The sequence below is a fragment of the Chenopodium quinoa genome, unplaced genomic scaffold (genome assembly GCF_001683475.1).
Source record: "Chenopodium quinoa cultivar QQ74 unplaced genomic scaffold, ASM168347v1, whole genome shotgun sequence".
Taxonomy (NCBI): domain Eukaryota; kingdom Viridiplantae; phylum Streptophyta; class Magnoliopsida; order Caryophyllales; family Amaranthaceae; genus Chenopodium; species Chenopodium quinoa.
In genome coordinates, this window is record NW_018744072.1 from 964,341 (window position 1) to 984,528 (window position 20,188).

Genomic DNA, 20,188 nt, shown 5'->3' on the forward strand with positions numbered 1-20,188 from the left:
GTATAATTTCGACTCAAACTTGTCTACTTGTCTTAGTTAATTTGATCGTAGTAGAACACTAGTACGTTAGTGTGCATGCTCTGGTGGGACTTGGAGGTCTCTTCTTATTGTCCATTACTCGCACTCTAGTAGTCGTAGTAGTAGGTTGCCAAGCTTGCATGCAAGTGGTGAGTGAATCCCAATCTATTGCACCACAACTGATAAATCGAGGTATTGTTTGGTTACACAACTGATAGGTCAAGGTATTGTCGACTATAGAAAATTAGAATTCTGATGGAAAGATCTACTAAAGGGATTAATAAGGTAATCAAGTCACTTATGTCGTCTTGTAGGAAGTAGCACTGCCTACAAATTTAGACTTCCTATGCCCTATAATATACATGTCGACCAAAACATACGCCTCGATCATTTTTTTTTTTCAACTTCCGAAAAATTTAATTTTTCATGTATTTGGATGTCAACCAAACAACCACCAACCATTATAATAAATAACTATGCTGTTAGTGACCTGTAGTAGGGTGGAGACCACCCGTCGAAATCATTAGCTGAGGTATACAATGGACCTCCTATCATCTTTCACTAAATTGACACCATCTTGGTACATACATAGGTATACAAGATGGAATCAAAACAAAATTAAAAAGTTCCCTCTCAAATTAGTTTTAATTTTAATAATTTAACTTTTTTAGGCTTCTTTTGCACTAGTGCCCATCCTCCTAGGCTAGCTAACTCTTTCCAACAACATAACATCACTCTATCTGTGATCTTTTTAATTACTCCCTCAAATTATCTCTTTCATTTCTACTTTATTTTCTTTTCCTTTCTCCTATAAATACACCCTCACACCCTCATCATCCACACTCACATTCATAACCCACCACCTAACATTTAACCACAACATAACAACAACATCAACAACAACAACCAAAACAAAAAAAATAACACCTTTTCTCTCCTCTGTTATCTCCCAAAACCAATACTTAAAAATGAGGATGACAACTACCTTACACGCCACCCTAACCCCGGAGAAGACCTCATCATTTTCCATTGCCCCGGGAGCGACAACGGTGACTCCAAGATCGCCTTGGCACTCGCCGGTGCCTTACCTATTCGGAGGACTAGCGGCGATGCTCGGCCTCATAGCCTTTGCCCTCCTGATATTGGCTTGCTCTTATTGGAGATTGTCAAGAGATAATGATCCTCAACAACAAAGCAATGAAGGAGGTGATTTGGAGAGTGGTGAGAAAGGTGAAGGTGTTAGTAAGATAAATGGTGCTCCTGTTTTTGAAGAAAAGATTGTTGTTATTATGGCTGGCAATGATAAGCCTACTTTCTTGGCTACCCCTGCTTTAATGCTAATGCCTAAGAGCAATTTTAATGATGATCATCATCTTAATAAGGTTGGTAATAATGTTATTGCTAATGATGAGAATACTAGTGTTGGAAATGATGATGATGATGATGAGAAGCCTAAAGAAGATGAAACCTCTCACCCACATGATTAATAATAATAAGTCCATTACACCAAAAAAAAACGTACCCTTTTTTTTGGTGACACGGGTGAGGATTCTCTCCAGTTACTAGATCGTCGAGTTATTAGATTTAGAGAGTGGAAAAAAAAAAAGAGAATACGTGTGCCAAATAATTAAGCCTCCTCAGCTCTTAATTACCGATTACTGAAGCATCTGGTAACTTGAGACGAATCCAACCCATCAATTTTGAAGTTAGTTAGATAATGACCCATAATTCCATATAGATATATTCTTGTCCTTTACAATCTTGTTTTCCTTTTATTTTTTTGGTTGCTTTCTACTTCGTACATGGTAGAGTTTTGGTTTAATCTTGCGAGAGATGTATACAAGAGGAGAGACTATCATCGACTCCATTGTGCAATATTTCATGTCTCAGTTGATATATGGAATTATATCTTCATTAATTACTTAAAATGACTTGTTTTGTTCTTGATTTTCTAGCTAGCTCATATAGCCTTGAAAATAATCTTCTCTACTTGGAATTATTATATCAAATTAGAACCACTTCTAAATAAATGAGATTAATTAAAAAGAGTAAATTATTTATACAATAAGTTGGGTCCATGAAATGTATATGTAATCGTTAACATTTATATTGAAAGACGTAGCTTATGTTAAAAAAAATAAATAAAATGAAAAATAAAAACTTTTGTACCCTCTTGTATTAAAAGAAGGAAAAGGACAAATTATCACAAAACTAAATATGTAATTCCAATAATTCATTTCTTGGAAAGTAAGTTTGTTATGTAAAGTCAAAACCTAAGGCCATATATTTTAGCCTTTATATCTACTCATTGTACAAACCCTTAAAAGGGGAGAAGAAAGGAAAAAGGTCACAACAAAAATTACCATTTTTATTATATTTTTAATTATAAAATAATTATGAAACATATCAATAAAATTGAGAATTTCTTTATACTCCATATCCTACATACACGGTACTTAAAATATAAGAGTAGCCCATGTATCCTTAAATAATTTACTCATAAATCAATTGGTGCACAAAATAAACTCATAAATTTTTTAGATATTGGGTAAGTGGAGAATATATGTGTGCATTTATTTGTCTAGTGATTGCTTGAGTGACTGATTAGAAGTGGGGAAAGAAGGAACATATTCTTAACGCAATGAAATGAATAAAAGTAGTGTAAAGAAGCCAATTTGTGTTTAACTTTGCTGGGAAACGGATAACACACTGGGGGCGAAGAATTACGGGCTGGGTGTTGCGGAACCCCGACTGCCGGTAATAATATACGGAGTGCCCATTAGTAAGACTTGTCTAATAGAAAGATTTGCATGTTGAGGTGAGGGTTCTCTTACCCTTCTTCTTAAGCCACTCTCGTCTTTGTTCCTCTAAATTTAGATCAGGTTGACTCGCATAAAATTCCATTTATTTACGAAGTACAATTTGAAATACAGGTTTTACTTTAATTACAAGTTAGCACATCAATAAAAACATAAGCCCAAAGCAATACTAAAATTAAAGCCTTCGTAATACTGCAGTACAGCACTAAATATTTGTCCAGTGTGTTAATATTAAAGTAGGATTGTGGAGCCACGAGTTGAGCTCGTCAAACTTTAGTTAGAAAGCATGCCAAAATAAACTACAATCAACTTGTAAAAATTAAATTTTAAGTAAAAATTAATATTTTTTTTTTTTAGAAGTAAAAATAGTTAGTAATTTCAATTAATGTGTCAAATCTATATTATGGCTAAAACTCATGTTATGTGTTTAATTTTCCCTATTATTTTACAACATAACAAAAAATTAAGGTTCACAAATTTATAAAAGATTCAATACAAACTTTTAACAATCTACATCAAATACGAAATAAAAAAACATAATTAAAAACCTTAATTTATCTCTTAAGTATATATCCTTAGCCAAAGACACGCAAATAAGTCAGAAAGGTGCAATCCAACTAGATATCAAACAATAGGTATTGGTTTTTGTTATGGTACGAAAAGCGTACTACTACTCACTCAAGTACTCAACGAGACCCAACATAATGGAACACGTATGACTCAGCATACTTGCGGTCTTTTCATGGACTCCAAAATAAAACAAATATTAAAATTAAAAAATAACCTAAACTAAATTAAATACAACACACTGTCGGTTTTAATTTTTTTTTTTTCTCCATAATTAGTAGTCGATCACTGCTTCGTACTTGATACGGAATATAAATAAATTGTTCCATGACATAATATAATATGCATAATGTTGACAAAATAGTCCACGCTTTTACTTATTGCTTGGTAGGGATTATGGAAGATATGATTATATGAAGATATGAGAATTTCCCCTATCGTTAATGTATATAATCCTAAAACATCCAGTTGCAAGAACACACAGTATTTCTTCTGTTTCTTGTGCATAGATATAACAATATCTTAAGGCCAGGTTTACTCAAATATTCTAAAGAGGATTATAATAATATAAGAAATGGAATAATAAACTATATGTTGGGCCCGGGTCATCCAACAACTTGTTGAGTCGCATGCTCGTCTTCATCTCATATCATTATGATATTATCCGCTTTGGTATAATCCACAAATTTGTTTTTAGATACCTTTTCAAAAGACCACATATTAATGGAGTAAGTGGACGCTTAAGGTCGTCTGTATGTTCACCTTATTTTTACTATGTTAAGTCTAATAAAATTCAGCTAAATTCATATAAGATAAGTTTAGAAATATATAAGTTATAATAAGGATTACTCACGTTCAAGTTACAGTTAAAATAAGATTTAATAAGTTCAGATAATTAGTTGATATAAGTAAAAATTAGGTGAATAGAACACACGTACTGCACTCTTATAAGGAATGTAACCCATGATATTCTTATTCTTTCCATGTGGGACTTAAATTATATACCCCAAAAAATTTAAGAAAAATGGTTTCCACTTATGAGGAAAGTGTTTAGAAAAATGGAGAAATGAAACCTACATTAACCGGCTATTGTATGTGTTGTCTAAGTGATGTCCCTTGTTATTACTTTTGAATACAATCTTTAAATATACGTGTTTAATAGACGAGTTAGGCCCTTTTTAGTTCACCTTAAAAAATAATATTTAGTAAAAATAATTTCAGTTTAGTAAAAATAAGTTCAATTCAGTAAAATTAATTTCAGTTTAGTAAAAATAATTTCAGTTCAGCAAAAATCAGTAACTCTAAAAAGAAATATAATAGAGAATCAGTAAAAATAATTTCAGTTCAGCAAAATTAATTTCAGTTCAGTAAAAATAATTTAAGTTCAGCAAAAATAATTTCAATGCAGTAAAATTAATTTCAGTTCAGCAAAAATAAGGTGAAGTAAACGGGGCCTTAGTCAGATGATTTTGCAGACTTGAAATCATTTAACTTTGCTTGTGTGTATAGATCGAGTATATATATAGATTGCATAGGTTCATATATACTACAAACCATTTATACGTCCATCATACTATTTGTACGTCGTGGTTGATCGAATTTGAACACCTTATAGCAGATAAGAGATTAAGCTAAGAGTTTAGGCTCCGCCACATATATGAATCCGAGATTTAGAGTTTAGGCTCCTCCGCGTATACAAACCTCCATCCAACCTCCTCAAATTGAAGAAAATCGATCTCAAGCAAGAGATACTCGATCAATCATCAATATTTATTTTGGGGTATAAGATTCAATTCAATTATTCGTTGCATTTGCATATATGCATGATGGTTATGATGGGTAGGGCTTTGAATCTTTGATGTGTACAATAACTTATTAAAGAACATGTAATTTTGCAAGTAACATATGAATTGTAACTATCCATGTACCTTGATAAATAATATTTCCCCAAAACTTTGGACACTCTTTTCTAGTGGCTTATAGTGGTGGATAATGACGTGCACTTTCCTAGTATCCTGGCAAGACTGCTTTGAAAGATATGGGCAAACCTTTGAGAGATTAAGCATATATATAATTAACTTTGAGAGATGCATGTTTTTATTCCACTTCTTATATTATTATATAATCCTTCTCAGAATATTTGAGCAGACCTTAAGATCTTGTAATATCTACACACTAGAAACAGAAAATATATTGTGTTTTTGCAACTGGCTGTTTTAGGATTATATGCATTACAATAGGAGAAATTCTCATATCTTCATATAATTTACCAACCAACATATAAAAGCGAGGACTATTTTGTCAAATATGCATACTTTCATTATTATTATCAAATATTATCACCTCTTTGGCCTCTCTTGCCCCACATATTTGATAAAAAGAAAACATAATGTGAAGGTTTGGTAGTTTTGAATTGGCAGCTATGTTTCAACGCTAAAAGTGGTAAATTAAATGAGTTATTCAGAAGTATATATATATATATATATATATATATATATATATATATATATATATATATATATAAACTTATTGGCCTAGCTTGATCAACCACCACTTTATCATAGGGGTTCTACGCAACTCAATAATAATAAAATAGAGTTGGGGTTTTGATTTATGATCCAAATCAAAAGTAGAAACTGGACTTCCATTATTATCTTAAGGGGTGCATGAGAGGAAAGGAAAAAAAAATCGAAGATTATAAAATCACATGACACTTAAACACCATAATGCGACCAATTACCATTGTGTCTGAAATTTTTAAGTTAATTTACATACGGTCATTTATGTTGTAATTACTAATAATAATCGTCTTTATTTCTTATTATATTTTAGGAACCTTATTATTATGTGTAATTCATCTATTAAAGTCGGCAATGGAGTTGTCAAATCAACTAAATGATCCATTTATTCCATTTTCGGTGGCATCACACAATCCATGACTTTAATCAAGGAGGAAAAAAAATGCAAGAACAACTTGATAGCTGACAAATTCTATGTTCTAATAGTAATATAATCTAAGTTATCAAGTTATGTATACCTTTATACTAACGAGTAACCAAAAAGTCAACTCTATCCATGCTGATGAATCTAAATCCTGGAGTTGGAAATATTGGAATCAATACATGTTAGTAGATGCGACCTTTCATGTGTATCTTGAAACATAATACGATACTACAAGTTTACGTATTGCACTTTCAGTTACATTTCCACACTTTGAACAGGCATGTTAGCTCTTTTTAGTGCATGGCAACGATAATTGATTGTAGATTTTTTTTTTGGGGTTATCATGTTTTCAAGATAAAGATTCTCTTATGATGAGTAGTTATGATTCTCTAGCATGCTCACTCTTTAAGAGCTTAACTGGTATATAGTTGTAAATCATTGTAAGGAGCGTGTATGAAAAAAGTTTAGGAAAGATATACAAAAAGAATAGAAAGCTAATTAACCCCTTAATTAGATTTACGTGATTGAATTGGTTTAACCATATTGGCCCCTTCTTTACAACCACCACCACCACTACCACCACCCTTCCCCCTCAATCAAACCTGCCTCCAATCCCCTTATTAAATTCAACAATAACAACTTATTGTGAATTTAAATTACACATTTAATAAAAAGGACGACATATCACGTATGTTTGGATTCTAACTAGTAATTTTGATTTAAGTTAAACTTATACAAATTGTTGAAATTTATTTAGTATCACTTGTGAATGCCCCATATTAGAGTAAGAAGAGAGAAATTTTAAAAATTTGATAAATCACAACTTATGTGATTTATCAAATTTTTAAAATTTCCATTGGAAACGACATATTACATATTTGGTTATCAAAATTTTAAAATAATTTATTTGAAAAGGACAGTACATATCACAGATTTGGATACTAGCAACTACTTTGTATGATTTAAGTTGAAAGTCATATAAAATTAATTTTAGTATTAACAATATTTATAATCAAAGATGTTAACTGTTTTAAGGCCCCGTTCACTTTACCTTATTTTTACTGAACTAAAATTAATTTTACTGAACTTTAATTATTTTTGCTGAACTTAAATTATTTTTACTGAATTGAAATTGTTTTTACAGAACTGAAATTAATTTTGCTGAACTAAAATTATTTTTACTGATTCTCTATTATATTTCTTCTTTAGAGTTACTAATTTTTGCTGAACTAAAATTATTTTTATTAAACTGAAATTAATTTTACTGAACTAAACTTATTTTTGCTGAACTTAAATTATTTTTACTATTTTTTTTTAAGGTAAATTGAAAGAGGCCTAACTTCTAAACATGGTCTCGTGAAAAAAATGTGTTAAGACTATTGCAAATTTGCAACAAAAGGGAGTAACTTATTTATTCAACAAATTATTTGGTTTATTAATAGATTATCCACCTACTAGTATAGGGGACCAATGTCATGTATGCAATGACTTTGTAAGCCCAATGTATCGAAGTCCATAAACCTCAACCTAAACACTTTTTCCCTTTGAAGGACTATGGTAATAAATGAGGCTCACCCTCTTTCTCCTCTTCTCACTCTTATTCGACCTAACATGATATCATTCAAAAACGAACAAGATTATATTTATGGATTTATAGTTGATTAAATAAACTACTAATACATGATGAACATATATGAAATATATTATTTTTATATCATTTAAAATTTAGAATACTATACTCTGATTACTTGATTTCAACTTCTCAACATAAATAAATACTCTTTCCGTTTTTTTTTATCCTACCCACTTTTTATTTTAGGTTGTTCTTTTAAATCCTACTGACTTTGTTTTAATCTATTTATGCCATTTTTTTTAGCATCTTACCCCTCCAACCTCACAATAATTACACCTTTTTATACTATAGCTCTTATTTTATTCATTTTTTCTTATACAAACCCACCTTTTTACATTCATTCTCTTTTCAGATTCTTTAATTTTTAAATTTTGTGTTTATGGTAAGTGAGTAGAATATAAAAAAACGAAGGTAGTATCTATTTCCATTTTTTTTTAAAAAAAAAAAAAAAATAGAACAATAGCACAAAGAGATGGAAAGTTGAAGTACAATAATAAACCAAAAACAAAAGAATGTAAATTCTAATGAACATAAACTAGCTCCAATGAACATAAAATTATTTTAGTTATAGTTCTTATGTTTAATTAAAGTTTTATATTCATTGGAATAAATGTTTATGTTATCTTGATGTTCACTATGTACATAGTGAATATATATTGTGCATACGCCAACACTATCATACTTGCGGTTGACGAATTTGGTTTGATATGCGAAGTTAATGAATACCTGTATTCTCTTCAATTCAGCATAATTTTAAGGGACTTGTTATTCATCGCCCGCAAATCTCTACATAAAGCCCACATTTTATAATTTTTTGACAAATTTGCCCTTTTTATAATTTTAACGGAAGATAAATTTTTCGCACTAAAAAAATGTGGAGCAGCACCGGATCGCCGAGGATCACCGGAGAATCGCCGTCGTCATCGGAAAACGAGGTTCGTAACGCATCGTAAGGACGAAATGGTGGCTGGCGCCTAGCCAAAAGGCCATGCCGTGGTTGTGGCGCCTAGCCAGGACGCCGCCACCGTGGTCACGGCGCCTGGTGGAGAAGCCTCGACCATAGTAGTGGCGCGTGGCCAGGACGCCGCAGCCACGGCCAAGGCGCCTGGCCAGGACGCCGCCACCATGGCGGCGGCGTCCTGACCAGGCGCCCCGGCCGTGGCTCCGGCGTCCTGGCCAGGCGCCAGTAAGGGAATATTTTTTTTTTTTTTTTTTTTTTAATTTAATCCCTTTTTTTTTTTTGTTTGTTTTTGTTAATTTAATCTTGATGTAATTATATTTATACGTTATATGTTATTGTTACAGGATTATGGTGGAGACGGAAATGATTACAGTGGGATTTTTGTACATGATGGCCTGTTCGAAGATGCTCAACAAGCGATTGATTGGGCAAAACAGGTTGCAATTAGATCAGGCTTTTGTTTAGTAGTAGCAACTCATAAATCTCAACGGGATGGTAGAATGGATCGCATTTTGAGATGCGACCGTTATCGCAAAAGAGAAGAACGAGATTTCAGTAAAGCGATTCGGTTTGACTCAAAGCGGAAAGGTTGTGGGTGTCAGTTCCGAGTTAAGGTTCGACAACATCAAAGGCGTGACGGTTGGGAAGTGAAGGGTTACGGCAAATGGGGATATCACAACCATGAGCTGATAGCATACAAAGTGGGGCATCGGCAGTTAAGCGGCCTAAGTCCAGCTGCGAAACTAGTTGTAAAAGAAATGAGTGATGCTCAAGTGAAGCCCGCTAAAATATTAGCGTCTGTGTTAGAGAAATTCCCCGAAGACCAGCCAAACCGAAGACACATCTACAACGTCAGACAGAAATTGAGGTTTGAACGGTCAGAGGGAAGGAACCCTATACAGCAGCTTCTGCACCAGGCACAAGCACGTGGTTACCTTTACTGGTTTGAATCTGACGAAGACACATCGGAGGTAACTCATTTGTTCCTTGTCCATCCTGATTGTGCTGATATGATTTCGTCTTGGCCATCTGTGATTTTGATCGATTCAACGTACAAGACAAACAAGTACAAGTTCCCACTGGTTGAGATGGTTGGGATGGCTCCAACGAACCAGAACTTTCTGATTGGTTATGCAGTCATGAAGGATGAGACGGCTGCGAGTTACCGTTGGGTGTTGGAAAAGTTGAGAAACTACATCGGCCCAAATGTACAGCCATCGGCCATCGTAAGTGATTGTGAGGGAGGTCTTTTTGCCCCTATAGCGGAGCTGTTTCCGGAGTCGAGCCATTTACTGTGCACATGGCACATCAACAACTGCGTGAAAGTCAAAGCCTACAACCTTTTCAACAAGAACTTAGATTCAGCAGAGAGATTGGTAAATGGTAAGTGGCGGAAGATCCTGCAAGCTACCACGGAGGCAGAGTACGATCGAGCCTTGGAAAACTTAAAGGATGCGTACAAGTGGTGCCCGCCAATCGTAGACTATGTGATGCATCAGTGGGTACCTCAGAGGGAAAAGTTTGTCAAATATTGGACGAACCAAGTTCTTCATTTTGGGAACACTACGACATGCAGAGTCGAGAGCGCTCATAGAGCTTTGAAGGACTGGATTGATTCTTCCACGGCTGCTCTGGATACACTGTTCGAGAGAATAAACAAGGCTATTGATACTCAGAGGAACGGCATCAAGAACTATCTCGAGGACTCCAGACGACGACATGGCATGTTGTATGGCCATTTCATATTTAAGATTCTCCACGGTCGTGTGTCACACCACTGTTTGGGGTTGATTCTGAGCGAGTATACCAGGATGAGGGAGTTGGGCGATGAAGTGGCTATTCGGTGCGGATGTGCTATATCAATGACTCATGGATTACCTTGTGCATGCACCATTCACCGCGTAATTACGCAAGACAGGGCGTCGTTACATGTCGATCAGGTTCATCCATTCTGGCGGACGCTCGTTATCGGAGAGCATGCTGTTCCGCATACGGTTCACCGTGAACAGGAGGAGTTGGAGCAGTTTCAGATGATGTTTGACCAAGTGTCCTCCAGTCACCCTTCGATCATTCGTAGTGCTACACACATACTTCATGACATGTTCAATACATCGTGTTTGGATACCGAGGAACCGGAAGGGGTCGAGCGACCTAGGGGTCGACAACCACGGCGGAACAAGAGTGCGTTTGAGTACATTCGCGGTCGTGGCCGTGGCCGTGGCCGTGGCCGTGGTCGTACATCCTCATCAAGTGGCAGCCAATCATCGTCGTCGGTGAATATGCCCGGCACCGGTAAGACATTCGACTTCAATTTCTTTTGTTGACTGTTTGATTAGTTTACTGTTGACTTGTTTATTGTGTTTATTGATGTGTGTAACAGGGAGAATGGACATTGAACATTTTCCATATAAGGACAGGATCCCTAATATCATGATGCCATTCTTGGACGGGTGGAATGATGTCATTGCAGATGGTAACTGCGGATTTCGGGTTGTGGCGGATGTGTTTCAAATGGGTGAAGACAACTACGGTTTAGTGCGGCAGTTGATGTACAGTGAAATCGCATCAAACCGAGATGTGTATGGCCATGTGTACGGCGAGGACTTGGATAGGTCTCTGCAGCGTATCCGGTGGGGAGGGGGACCTTGCGGTCAAAATCATTGGTTCGATGCGCCACTTGATCTCTTTGCCGTTGCAAACATCTACAAGTGTGCAGTCATGCATTTCGGCCTTGGTTTACATAGTCGAGCCTATTATCCATGTACAACGGTTCTGCCCTGGTGTTCGCGCGAGACCGTCACCAGACCGGTAAGGGACGTTGCTATTGGATTTCTTGGGCCGTCATACAGACATTTTATCCGATTAGACATGTCACCCGATTTTCCGGTCCCAAATATCATACCGAAGTGGTATGAAATTCGTAGAGCAAGCGTGGAGGGTTGGGATGCTTTGTACCATGCTCGCGTGCAACAGTGGAACAATTTAATTGCCATGTAGTTTTTGTTGATGTACACCTACCTTTTACTATGAGGCCTTGTATTGTCAATACTATGTCATTTCTATGTGTTCATTTTTAAAAGATAATGTTTCATTTTAAAAACTAACAACAATAATTTCAAATATTACAAACTAAAAAGATAATATTGAATTTTAAAAACTAAGAACAATAATTTCAAATATTACAAACTAAAAAGATAATGTCTAATTTCAAATATCAGTAATCCCTCTGTGACGCCCACTGCCACTGCTCAAGGGTCCGTTCCAGATCGTCAATAACAGCTCTGCCTGATGCACTCGTCATGCAGTCCCTTTCCTCAAAAAGTCGGTGTCCCAACTGCATAATCTTGCCCATCCACTACACAAAACATAAAACATGAAACGACGTATTATACATATATATATTAAAATAAGAGAACAACAAATAAAAGATGAGACGTACCGCATAAGAGGCAGTGGCAGGTGGCACATCGTCATCATCTGCGTCGTCGATGTCTTTGATCAACCTCGGGTGCGAGTGCCGGATGTACCATTCCATGTAGTGCTGGTCACACATGGCAGTCACCCCACTTGGCGGCCGCTGCAGCTCCGCCGTCCATAGGCGGGCAACCATCGGAAACTGCTCCCACATGGATATCATGTTTGACGGCCATTGGACGACGTACTCCTTCGACGACGCAGATCGTACCGCCTTACTGGGCCATGCCGGTGGAGGTGGGACAACTTGGACAAATCCAAGCTGGCGAAGACAGCGCTGCGGCATGTACGCCTCTACGATCTCGCGATACTGAATCAGTCCAGTGTAGAGGGTCCTGGGTACCCTATTACTAGGGTTCTGGCCGAAAGGCATCCAGTTCACCTGCACATTATTTAAAATCAGTAACAGTCATAAAATAAAGCATCAGATTGTAAAAGTAGAAATAATTTAATCACTGTACCTCTAAGGGGGACATCCTGTCAAGCGATAACCGTATGGAGCGCAGGCGGTCAACGGACTTCTTCTCGACACGCGGACTCCACGCACAGGCACGTGGCTGGCCATCACCAATGGGAACCGGGTCGCGGTGTGGTCGAAACGCAGGAAAATACTCGTATATCCAGGTCTGTAACAACGTCAGACATCCAGTGATACCTGCTGCATCAGCCCGGCTCGAGAATCCTAACTGGCGATACAGATACGCCAGCGTAGCCGACCCCCAAGAAAACTGGCCTACTCTGTCGGGATCACACGCGTCAACTATGTCGCGTGGCCTGAGCTTGTTCCCGCTCTTATCCGGAAACAAGGTACACCCGAGAAGAAGAAAAACATATGCAGCCAGCTGTGTGTCCTGCGTCCTACGTGCCGTAGGGTGCAAACATCGCTGCAAGACGGCTGCGATCTTAACGCCGCCGTGATCCCACACACCAAGTGCCGATGTGTACAGCGCAGCCCTATCCACCGCCAACAGCTCCGCTAGTAAATCTGCCTGATCCGCATCAGTGACGACAGATGCTCGGTTTCCCTCCACGGGAATCCCAAGGATGGCCTCGACGTCATGCAACATGATCGTCATCTCACCGAACGGAAGGTGGAACGAGTTCGTATCCGGCTGCCATCGCTCAACGAAAGCCGTGATCAGCGTCCAGTCAATCCTGTCGTGCATGGTGGCAGGAAGGTGACTCACTCTAGTGGCCCTCAATCGCCTGACCATCTCGCTCTCCTCCGGCCAAGCATCAGCCCAGCTACACAAAAACCTACAAGTCTTTTCCCGGGTTTGGCATTTCAAAATGCCTGTATCCAAAGCCCTCTCCTGGTCCTCCCAAATACGGGTAGCGATGTGTCCTAAAAAGCTAGGAATCACACTCCCGTCTATAGGTCCCCCGGCCACCTCACCCCTCACCATCCAAGAATCATTAACGGCCCTCGACCGTTTTCTGCTACCCGCAGACACAGTGGACGCAGATGATGTGCCAGATCTACTAACAAACCTACCATCTCGACCCTTACGCACATCTACCCTATGCGTCTCATACGTATCATCAAGTCTCTGACTGAATGGACCGTAATCATCATATGGTCCACTCTGATCGTCGACATCCTCATCTGCATCATCCTCGTCCTCGACCTCCTCCTCCTCGACCTCCTCCTCCTCCTCCTCATCATCATCATCATCATCTTGATCGTCCGCAGAACAGTGCACCCGTTCTCTGCGGGCCGATGCCGAAATACCACGGGATCTAACGTGTCTGGGCCCCGAGCTCTCCATTGAGTAGATCGTACTCCTCACGACGTCAATACTCTTCCCCGCACCAGGTCTAAATTGCGATGCCTAACTCCAAGTAAATAACGAAACATAATAACGAAAACAAATTAAAAAAAGTCGAAAATAAACACAAAAGCAAATAAACAAGTCACGGAAATAAAATTATAAACATAAAAAATATAAAATTAAAACAAATAAAAAAACAAAATTTAAAAAAAAAAGATAAAAAAAAAAAGGGAACATACAATTTAAAAAAAAGAAAAACAAATTTTTTAAAAAAAAAAAAAAAATCGAAAATAAAATTTAAAATTAAAAAAAAACAAAAAAAAAATTTAAAAAAAAAAAAAAGAACGAAGCGCCTAGGCAAGGCGCCCGTACGGTGGTGTCGGCGCCTAGCCCAGACGCCACTACCACGGCCGTGGCGCCTAGCCTCTGCGCCGCTGCCGTGGTAGTGGCGTCTGGGCTAGGCGCCGCCACCACCGTACGGGCGCCTTGCCTAGGCGCCTCCTCCGTGGTGATGGCGTCTCGCCTTGGCGCCCCACCGTCGCCGGAGGTTTTTTTTTTTAAAAAAAATTACAAAAATTAAAAAAATTACCTTCTGGCCGGCAAACCGCCTTCCGCCCACCGCCGGTGCCGCCACTTCCTTGCCGGGCCGCCTCGACATAGCTCTGGAAATAATTTAGAGAGAGAAAGTGGAAGTAGAGAGTAGAGAGAGAAATTGTGTGTTTTTTAGTATGAGGGCAAAAGTGTCATTTCACTCTTATTTTGTGGGCTTTATGTAGGAATTTGCGGGCGATGTTTAACAATTCACAATTTTAATCCCATTTAGAATTTTTTGACTAGTAAAAATAAAAGGAAATATATAAAATTTCTCTCTATATATAAGAACAAACATAGTCATATGAGATCTATTTTTATTCGTTTAGATGAATACATTATTAATATTTACTTCCTCCGTTCGTAATAATCGCAATAGTAAGGAGGACACAAAGTTTTAGGAAATCATAGGGTAGGGACCAAAAGGAGATTTTATAAATATAAATCATAGTTAATGGGGATATATTTAATTATTATTATTGGTGTTCCATCCGCTTCACCTTTTGAGCTAATTCAGATTCGGGGATCAGTTCTGGGTGGTTAGGTTCCAGTCCCCTCCCAATTATTGTTGCGGGGGATCGAACACGCGGTCCTCCCTACCAAGTGTAGTCTCAATCACCATCACACCAACAGCCAATTGGTATATTTAATTATTAATATGAGAGAGAAATCATAAAAAAGTAGTGTAAGTGGGGTTGATAGGAAAGAAACATAATAAAATAATTGTAGAGTTTTACTAAATAAGGAAGTGTTACAACTATTATAAAACAGATGAAAAAAAAAGTGTTGCGACTAATACGAAATAGAAGGAATAATTTTTATACTAATTTTATTTCATATTATTTGCAATGTTTTAACATTAAGTATGAGTAAAAAAAACTATCTAATTATTACAAATAATATAAACAGATATAGACATTATTGCTGCCGTAAAACGGGGTATTTGTTAAGCTTAACACCCATCATTTTACGAAACGAAACTCAAAAATCGAGGCGGGACCCACAGTGGATAATTGAAATGATAATACAGCTCCTTCAGTTTTCGAAAGGCCAGCCCAAACAAATGAGCGGCCCAAAGCCTCTAACTTCAATTATGTACGTATGTATCCCGTGGTCTCCAACCCTCATCCTTGTCCCTGTCAACTGTCAACAGCCATTCCCAAAAATCTAGTACCAACTACTGTTATTACTGTACTAATACACGATGCATTATTTCCATCATTACTTTAGACCTTGTTTGGTTGACAAATAAATTCATAGAAAGTTTGATTTCTTAGGAAATGAATATATACATACTTGTTTGGTTGACAATAATGTAGGAATTGGAAGTCCTTAGGAATTTCTACTTCCTATAAAATGGGGGAAATAACTTACCTAGTCTTCCCTAGGTAAGTGAAACTTTCCATGAAAAGTAGAAATTCTTACATCCAAACAAATAATTTTTGGGAATTCCTAGGAATTAAAATTTCATAGGAATTGAGATTTCATGGTGATAAATTAGATATAAAATAGAATTGAATGTCCTGAATTTCTCATTGATCGTAATGTCAAATATATAATATTTACACCTCCTAACAATAGACTTAAAAGATATGCTAGAATCCTAGGAAGTTAACTAAAATACAATAGATAATATTTGCCAAAAGATATCCTCACAAAAATATATTATACGATATCTCATTACCCCCTTCCCCCCCTCAAGTTGGAACGTGAGGATTGGAAACGCCCAACTTGGAAAGAAGATAATCAAACTGAGATTTGCCAAGAGACTTGATGAAGATATCCGCGAGCTGTGAGTTGGTTGGAACATGAGAGGGAGAGATCAAGCCTTTAGTAATTGCATCTCGAACAAAGTGACAATCGACTTTAATGTGCTTCGTTTGTTCATGAAAAATCGGGTTCTTAGCTATGTGCAGAGCTGACTCACTATCACAAAATAATTTAATTGTCTTCGGATGCTGAACACCTAGACTCAACAGTAGAGCTTTTAACCATTTAAGTTCACAAGTAATAGCTGCCATGGACCTGTATTCGGCTTCTGCCGATGATGTTGACACTATGTGCTGCTTTTTAGTTTTCCATGAAATAGGTGACTTGCCAAGAAATACTAGCCACCCAGACAAAGACCTCCGCGTAAGAGGACAGGTGGCCCAATCTGAGTCACACCAACCTTGCAGATTTAAGTCACAATCAGAGTTCAAAAGAATACCATGTCCCGAAGTGGCCTTTAAATAGCGCACTACTCTCAATGTTGCTTTCCAATTTTCACTACGGGGTTCTTGCATAAATTGAGATAGTATGTGAACTGAATAGGCTAAGTCAGGTCGTGTTACCGCAAGGTATATCAGACGACCAACCAGCCTTCTATATTGCTCTAGATCCGAAAGTGGCACACCACTTGCTAGGCCGAGCTTGTGATTTTGTTCCATCGGAAACCCACTTGGCTTTGCACCCAATAAATCTGATTCAGAGATGATATCCAAAGTATATTTTCCTTGACTTAAAAATAAGCCTGCAGAGCTACGAGCAACCTCAATACCCAAAAAATATTTCAAAGGACCAAGATCCTTCATCTTGAAACAATCACTAAGATAAGCTTTAAAAACAATAAGTGCAACGGAATTATTCCCAGAAATAATGAGATCATCGACATATACTAAGACATTTATTTGAATGTTAGTCTTAGTGTATGTAAATAATGAATAATCAGAGTAGGATTATAGGAAACCATATTGTTTCAAAGCCTTGACAAGCTTTGTGAACCAAAATCTGGGAGCTTGCTTCAAACCATATAGGGAGACTTGCGTAATCTGCTACCCAAGTTGGGATCCTTACTTTCAAACCCGGGAGGTAGCTTCATGTATACCTCCTCATCAAGGTAAAAAAATTTAACCTGCTCTGATACCATGATAAATTAGATAAAAAATAAAATTGAATGGTTTGAATTTCTCATTGATCGTAATGTCAGATATATAATAGTTACACCTTCTAATAATAGAATCAAAAGATATGCTAGAATCCTAGGAGGTTAACTAAAATACAATAGATAATATTTGCCAAAAGATATCCTCACAAAAATATATTATAAGATATCTCATTACATGGGAATTTCTACTTCCTACATCCAACCAAAAAAGGTCTAAATTACCTTTTTTTTGCTATAGGGTACTATAAAACATTAATATTCGTGCTCCATACTTGTATAAATTAGGAATTACAGTGGACCATTAATATAAATGATTATATGGAGTACGAGAGGTGATCATGTTTAACCCGAGTATTTTTCGAATCGAGTTAGGCATGATTCAATATGGTGTACTATTATGTGTATTACAAAATACATTTTTTTGAATTTTGACATGATTCAAAATGGGTATGATAAAGACATTTTCTGTAAATTTGACATATCTTATCAAATTTTGTAACATGTAGGCTGTTTGATTTCCTACTCTTATTGCCTCGCATACAAAAATTGTTCAGGCGACACTAAATATAGTAATAAACTAATAATTATAAATCTTATGCTATTGATTATATTGAATTTCTCTTTAGTTTGTGGTTTTATGCACGTTTAAAAGACCAATTGAATTGCCACTATAGAATAATTACCATGGTACGAGGAGGGGACGAACGAAGGAGGCCGATGAAGGGGTAGATGGTAATATGGTATGCACACAAAAGTTTGAAGATAAATTCAAAATCCAGTGAAAGACTCATCTTAAGAAACTTGTATATTAGTCGAGATCTGTATTTGATTTGGCTTATTAGAAGCATGTAGCAGGCAACATGCCAAATCTATTCATAAATTTGCTTGTGCTCAAAAGAAAGAGAGAACACGTTGTTGGGGGCTAAAAGCTATAGCATATACCATGTGACGAAATTCATACCCTAGAAAATGTTACTATCACCAGAATCTTCATATCAATTATTGCAAGATTTGCAGCTTTATCAACGTGTGTGTATTTCGTATGTATTAATAAACAAAGAGGGTTATAAGTGATCAAAGTATGTAGTCCAAATAAAAATCGAATTTTTACTATTTACATGTACTCCATATTTTGATATTGTGCTTGTAATATGGTAATGAGGATCTAAAACGGAGGAAGTATATAGCTTTATTAGCTAATTAAGTTAAATTTTAGTTATATGATTTAATTAATATAAATTCTTGTTTGCTAGTTAAGTTTAAAATAATGAGCGAATACATGTTGTTACACCCTCATGAAATAAGTGAATAAACCTTGCTTAGCTTCACCCTCATGTCTCATCAACCGCATCCATTAATTCTTTGTATATTATTGTTAATGTCATGCAACAATCGATCCCAACACTTGCATGCAATGCTAAGCTAGAGCCTGGCCTCTCTTCCTGAACGAATTTTACCTGAGCAAGTTAGTGAGTTACTAATCATCCACTGTACGCCTTCATTCAAGGTATATATGTGCAATGCTAGAGCCTCTTCCTGAACGATTTTCACCCGGGCAAGTTACTAATCATACGTGCGTGCCTTCATTCAAGGTATATATATGCATCATATCAATCAATACAACTATACATGCTCGTGGAAATTAACACTTTGTTTGGATAGAAGGAAATGAAAGGAAAAGAAAGGAAGAGAAAGGGAGGGGGACAAATTCTTTTGTTTGGGTAAAGGATTGGGGAAAGGAAGGGAAATGAGAGGAAGGGATCCATTTTCCCTCTCTCTTTAATAAGCATAATCTCTCCAATTTGGAGAGATTTGGAGTAAAAATGGAGCTCATCTTTCCCTTCCTTTCTTCTCTCTTCCCTTCCTCTTCTATCCCTCCCCTTCCTTTCCTTTCTTGTTTCCTATCCAAATAAAGCGTAAAGTAATTAAGGTTTTCATAAAATTACTGAAAACTTACGGATTGGAAAAAGTCTTTGCCAATAACTATCATTGTCCTCTAGAAGCCCACATACTGGTTAAGGTGGTCTAGGTTACTAATCATAAATCGAAACACCAATGGGACACTATAATCTATACTATTGTTATAGGTTACAATTCCAATAATCATAATAATAATGATAATAAAAATACAATTCCTTAGTTTTTGTTTTTATTACAATACTTAGAGTTGTCTTGATATCTTTGATTTTTAATTATAAAAAAATATAAAATATTGATATTTTGACTATATGTATTCAATAAGATTAATTCAACAAAAATTTATGTAAAAAGTCACAAGTAAATAAATTATTAATAATTAGAACTAATTAACTCAATAAAATATTAGTGGTCCCTTGTCATAAAAGGTAATGATAATGTCTAATGCTATTAATTAACTTAAAATGGATCGGAATATGAAACGGATTATAAGGCAGATAAGTTGTCAATTATTGTGAGATGGAGGGAGTAACGACTAACGTAATGACTTGTTGCCGTTGTGTGTTA

The 20,188-nt window shown here is 36.6% G+C and overlaps 4 protein-coding genes across 4 annotated transcripts; 2 read left to right on the forward strand and 2 right to left on the reverse strand.

Annotated features, from left to right (window-relative positions):
- The first annotated feature begins 798 nt into the window (after positions 1-798).
- Positions 799-1,960, forward strand: LOC110691204 (protein GLUTAMINE DUMPER 2-like). The gene has a single exon (XM_021868115.1). The coding sequence runs from the start codon at positions 987-989 to the stop codon at positions 1,503-1,505; it is 519 nt and encodes a 172-aa protein (XP_021723807.1). The 5' UTR covers positions 799-986; the 3' UTR covers positions 1,506-1,960.
- Positions 1,961-9,503: 7,543 nt separating this feature from the next.
- On the forward strand, positions 9,504-12,042 carry LOC110691205 (PKS-NRPS hybrid synthetase CHGG_01239-like). Its single transcript, XM_021868116.1, has 2 exons — positions 9,504-11,233; positions 11,322-12,042. Exons 1-2 carry the CDS (start codon positions 9,700-9,702, stop codon positions 11,936-11,938), a joined length of 2,151 nt encoding a protein of 716 aa, XP_021723808.1. The 5' UTR covers positions 9,504-9,699; the 3' UTR covers positions 11,939-12,042.
- Positions 12,043-12,109: 67 nt separating this feature from the next.
- On the reverse strand, positions 12,110-13,097 carry LOC110691206. Its single transcript, XM_021868117.1, has 3 exons — positions 12,877-13,097; positions 12,381-12,797; positions 12,110-12,296 (listed from the first exon to the last, which is right to left on the reverse strand). The coding sequence occupies exons 1-3, from the start codon at positions 12,889-12,891 to the stop codon at positions 12,156-12,158; spliced, it is 573 nt and encodes a 190-aa protein (XP_021723809.1). The 5' UTR covers positions 12,892-13,097; the 3' UTR covers positions 12,110-12,155.
- A 3,378-nt stretch (positions 13,098-16,475) lies between these two features.
- On the reverse strand, positions 16,476-17,351 carry LOC110691286 (uncharacterized mitochondrial protein AtMg00810-like). Its single transcript, XM_021868208.1, has one exon. It carries the CDS (start codon positions 17,349-17,351, stop codon positions 16,476-16,478), a length of 876 nt encoding a protein of 291 aa, XP_021723900.1.
- Positions 17,352-20,188: the final 2,837 nt, after the last annotated feature.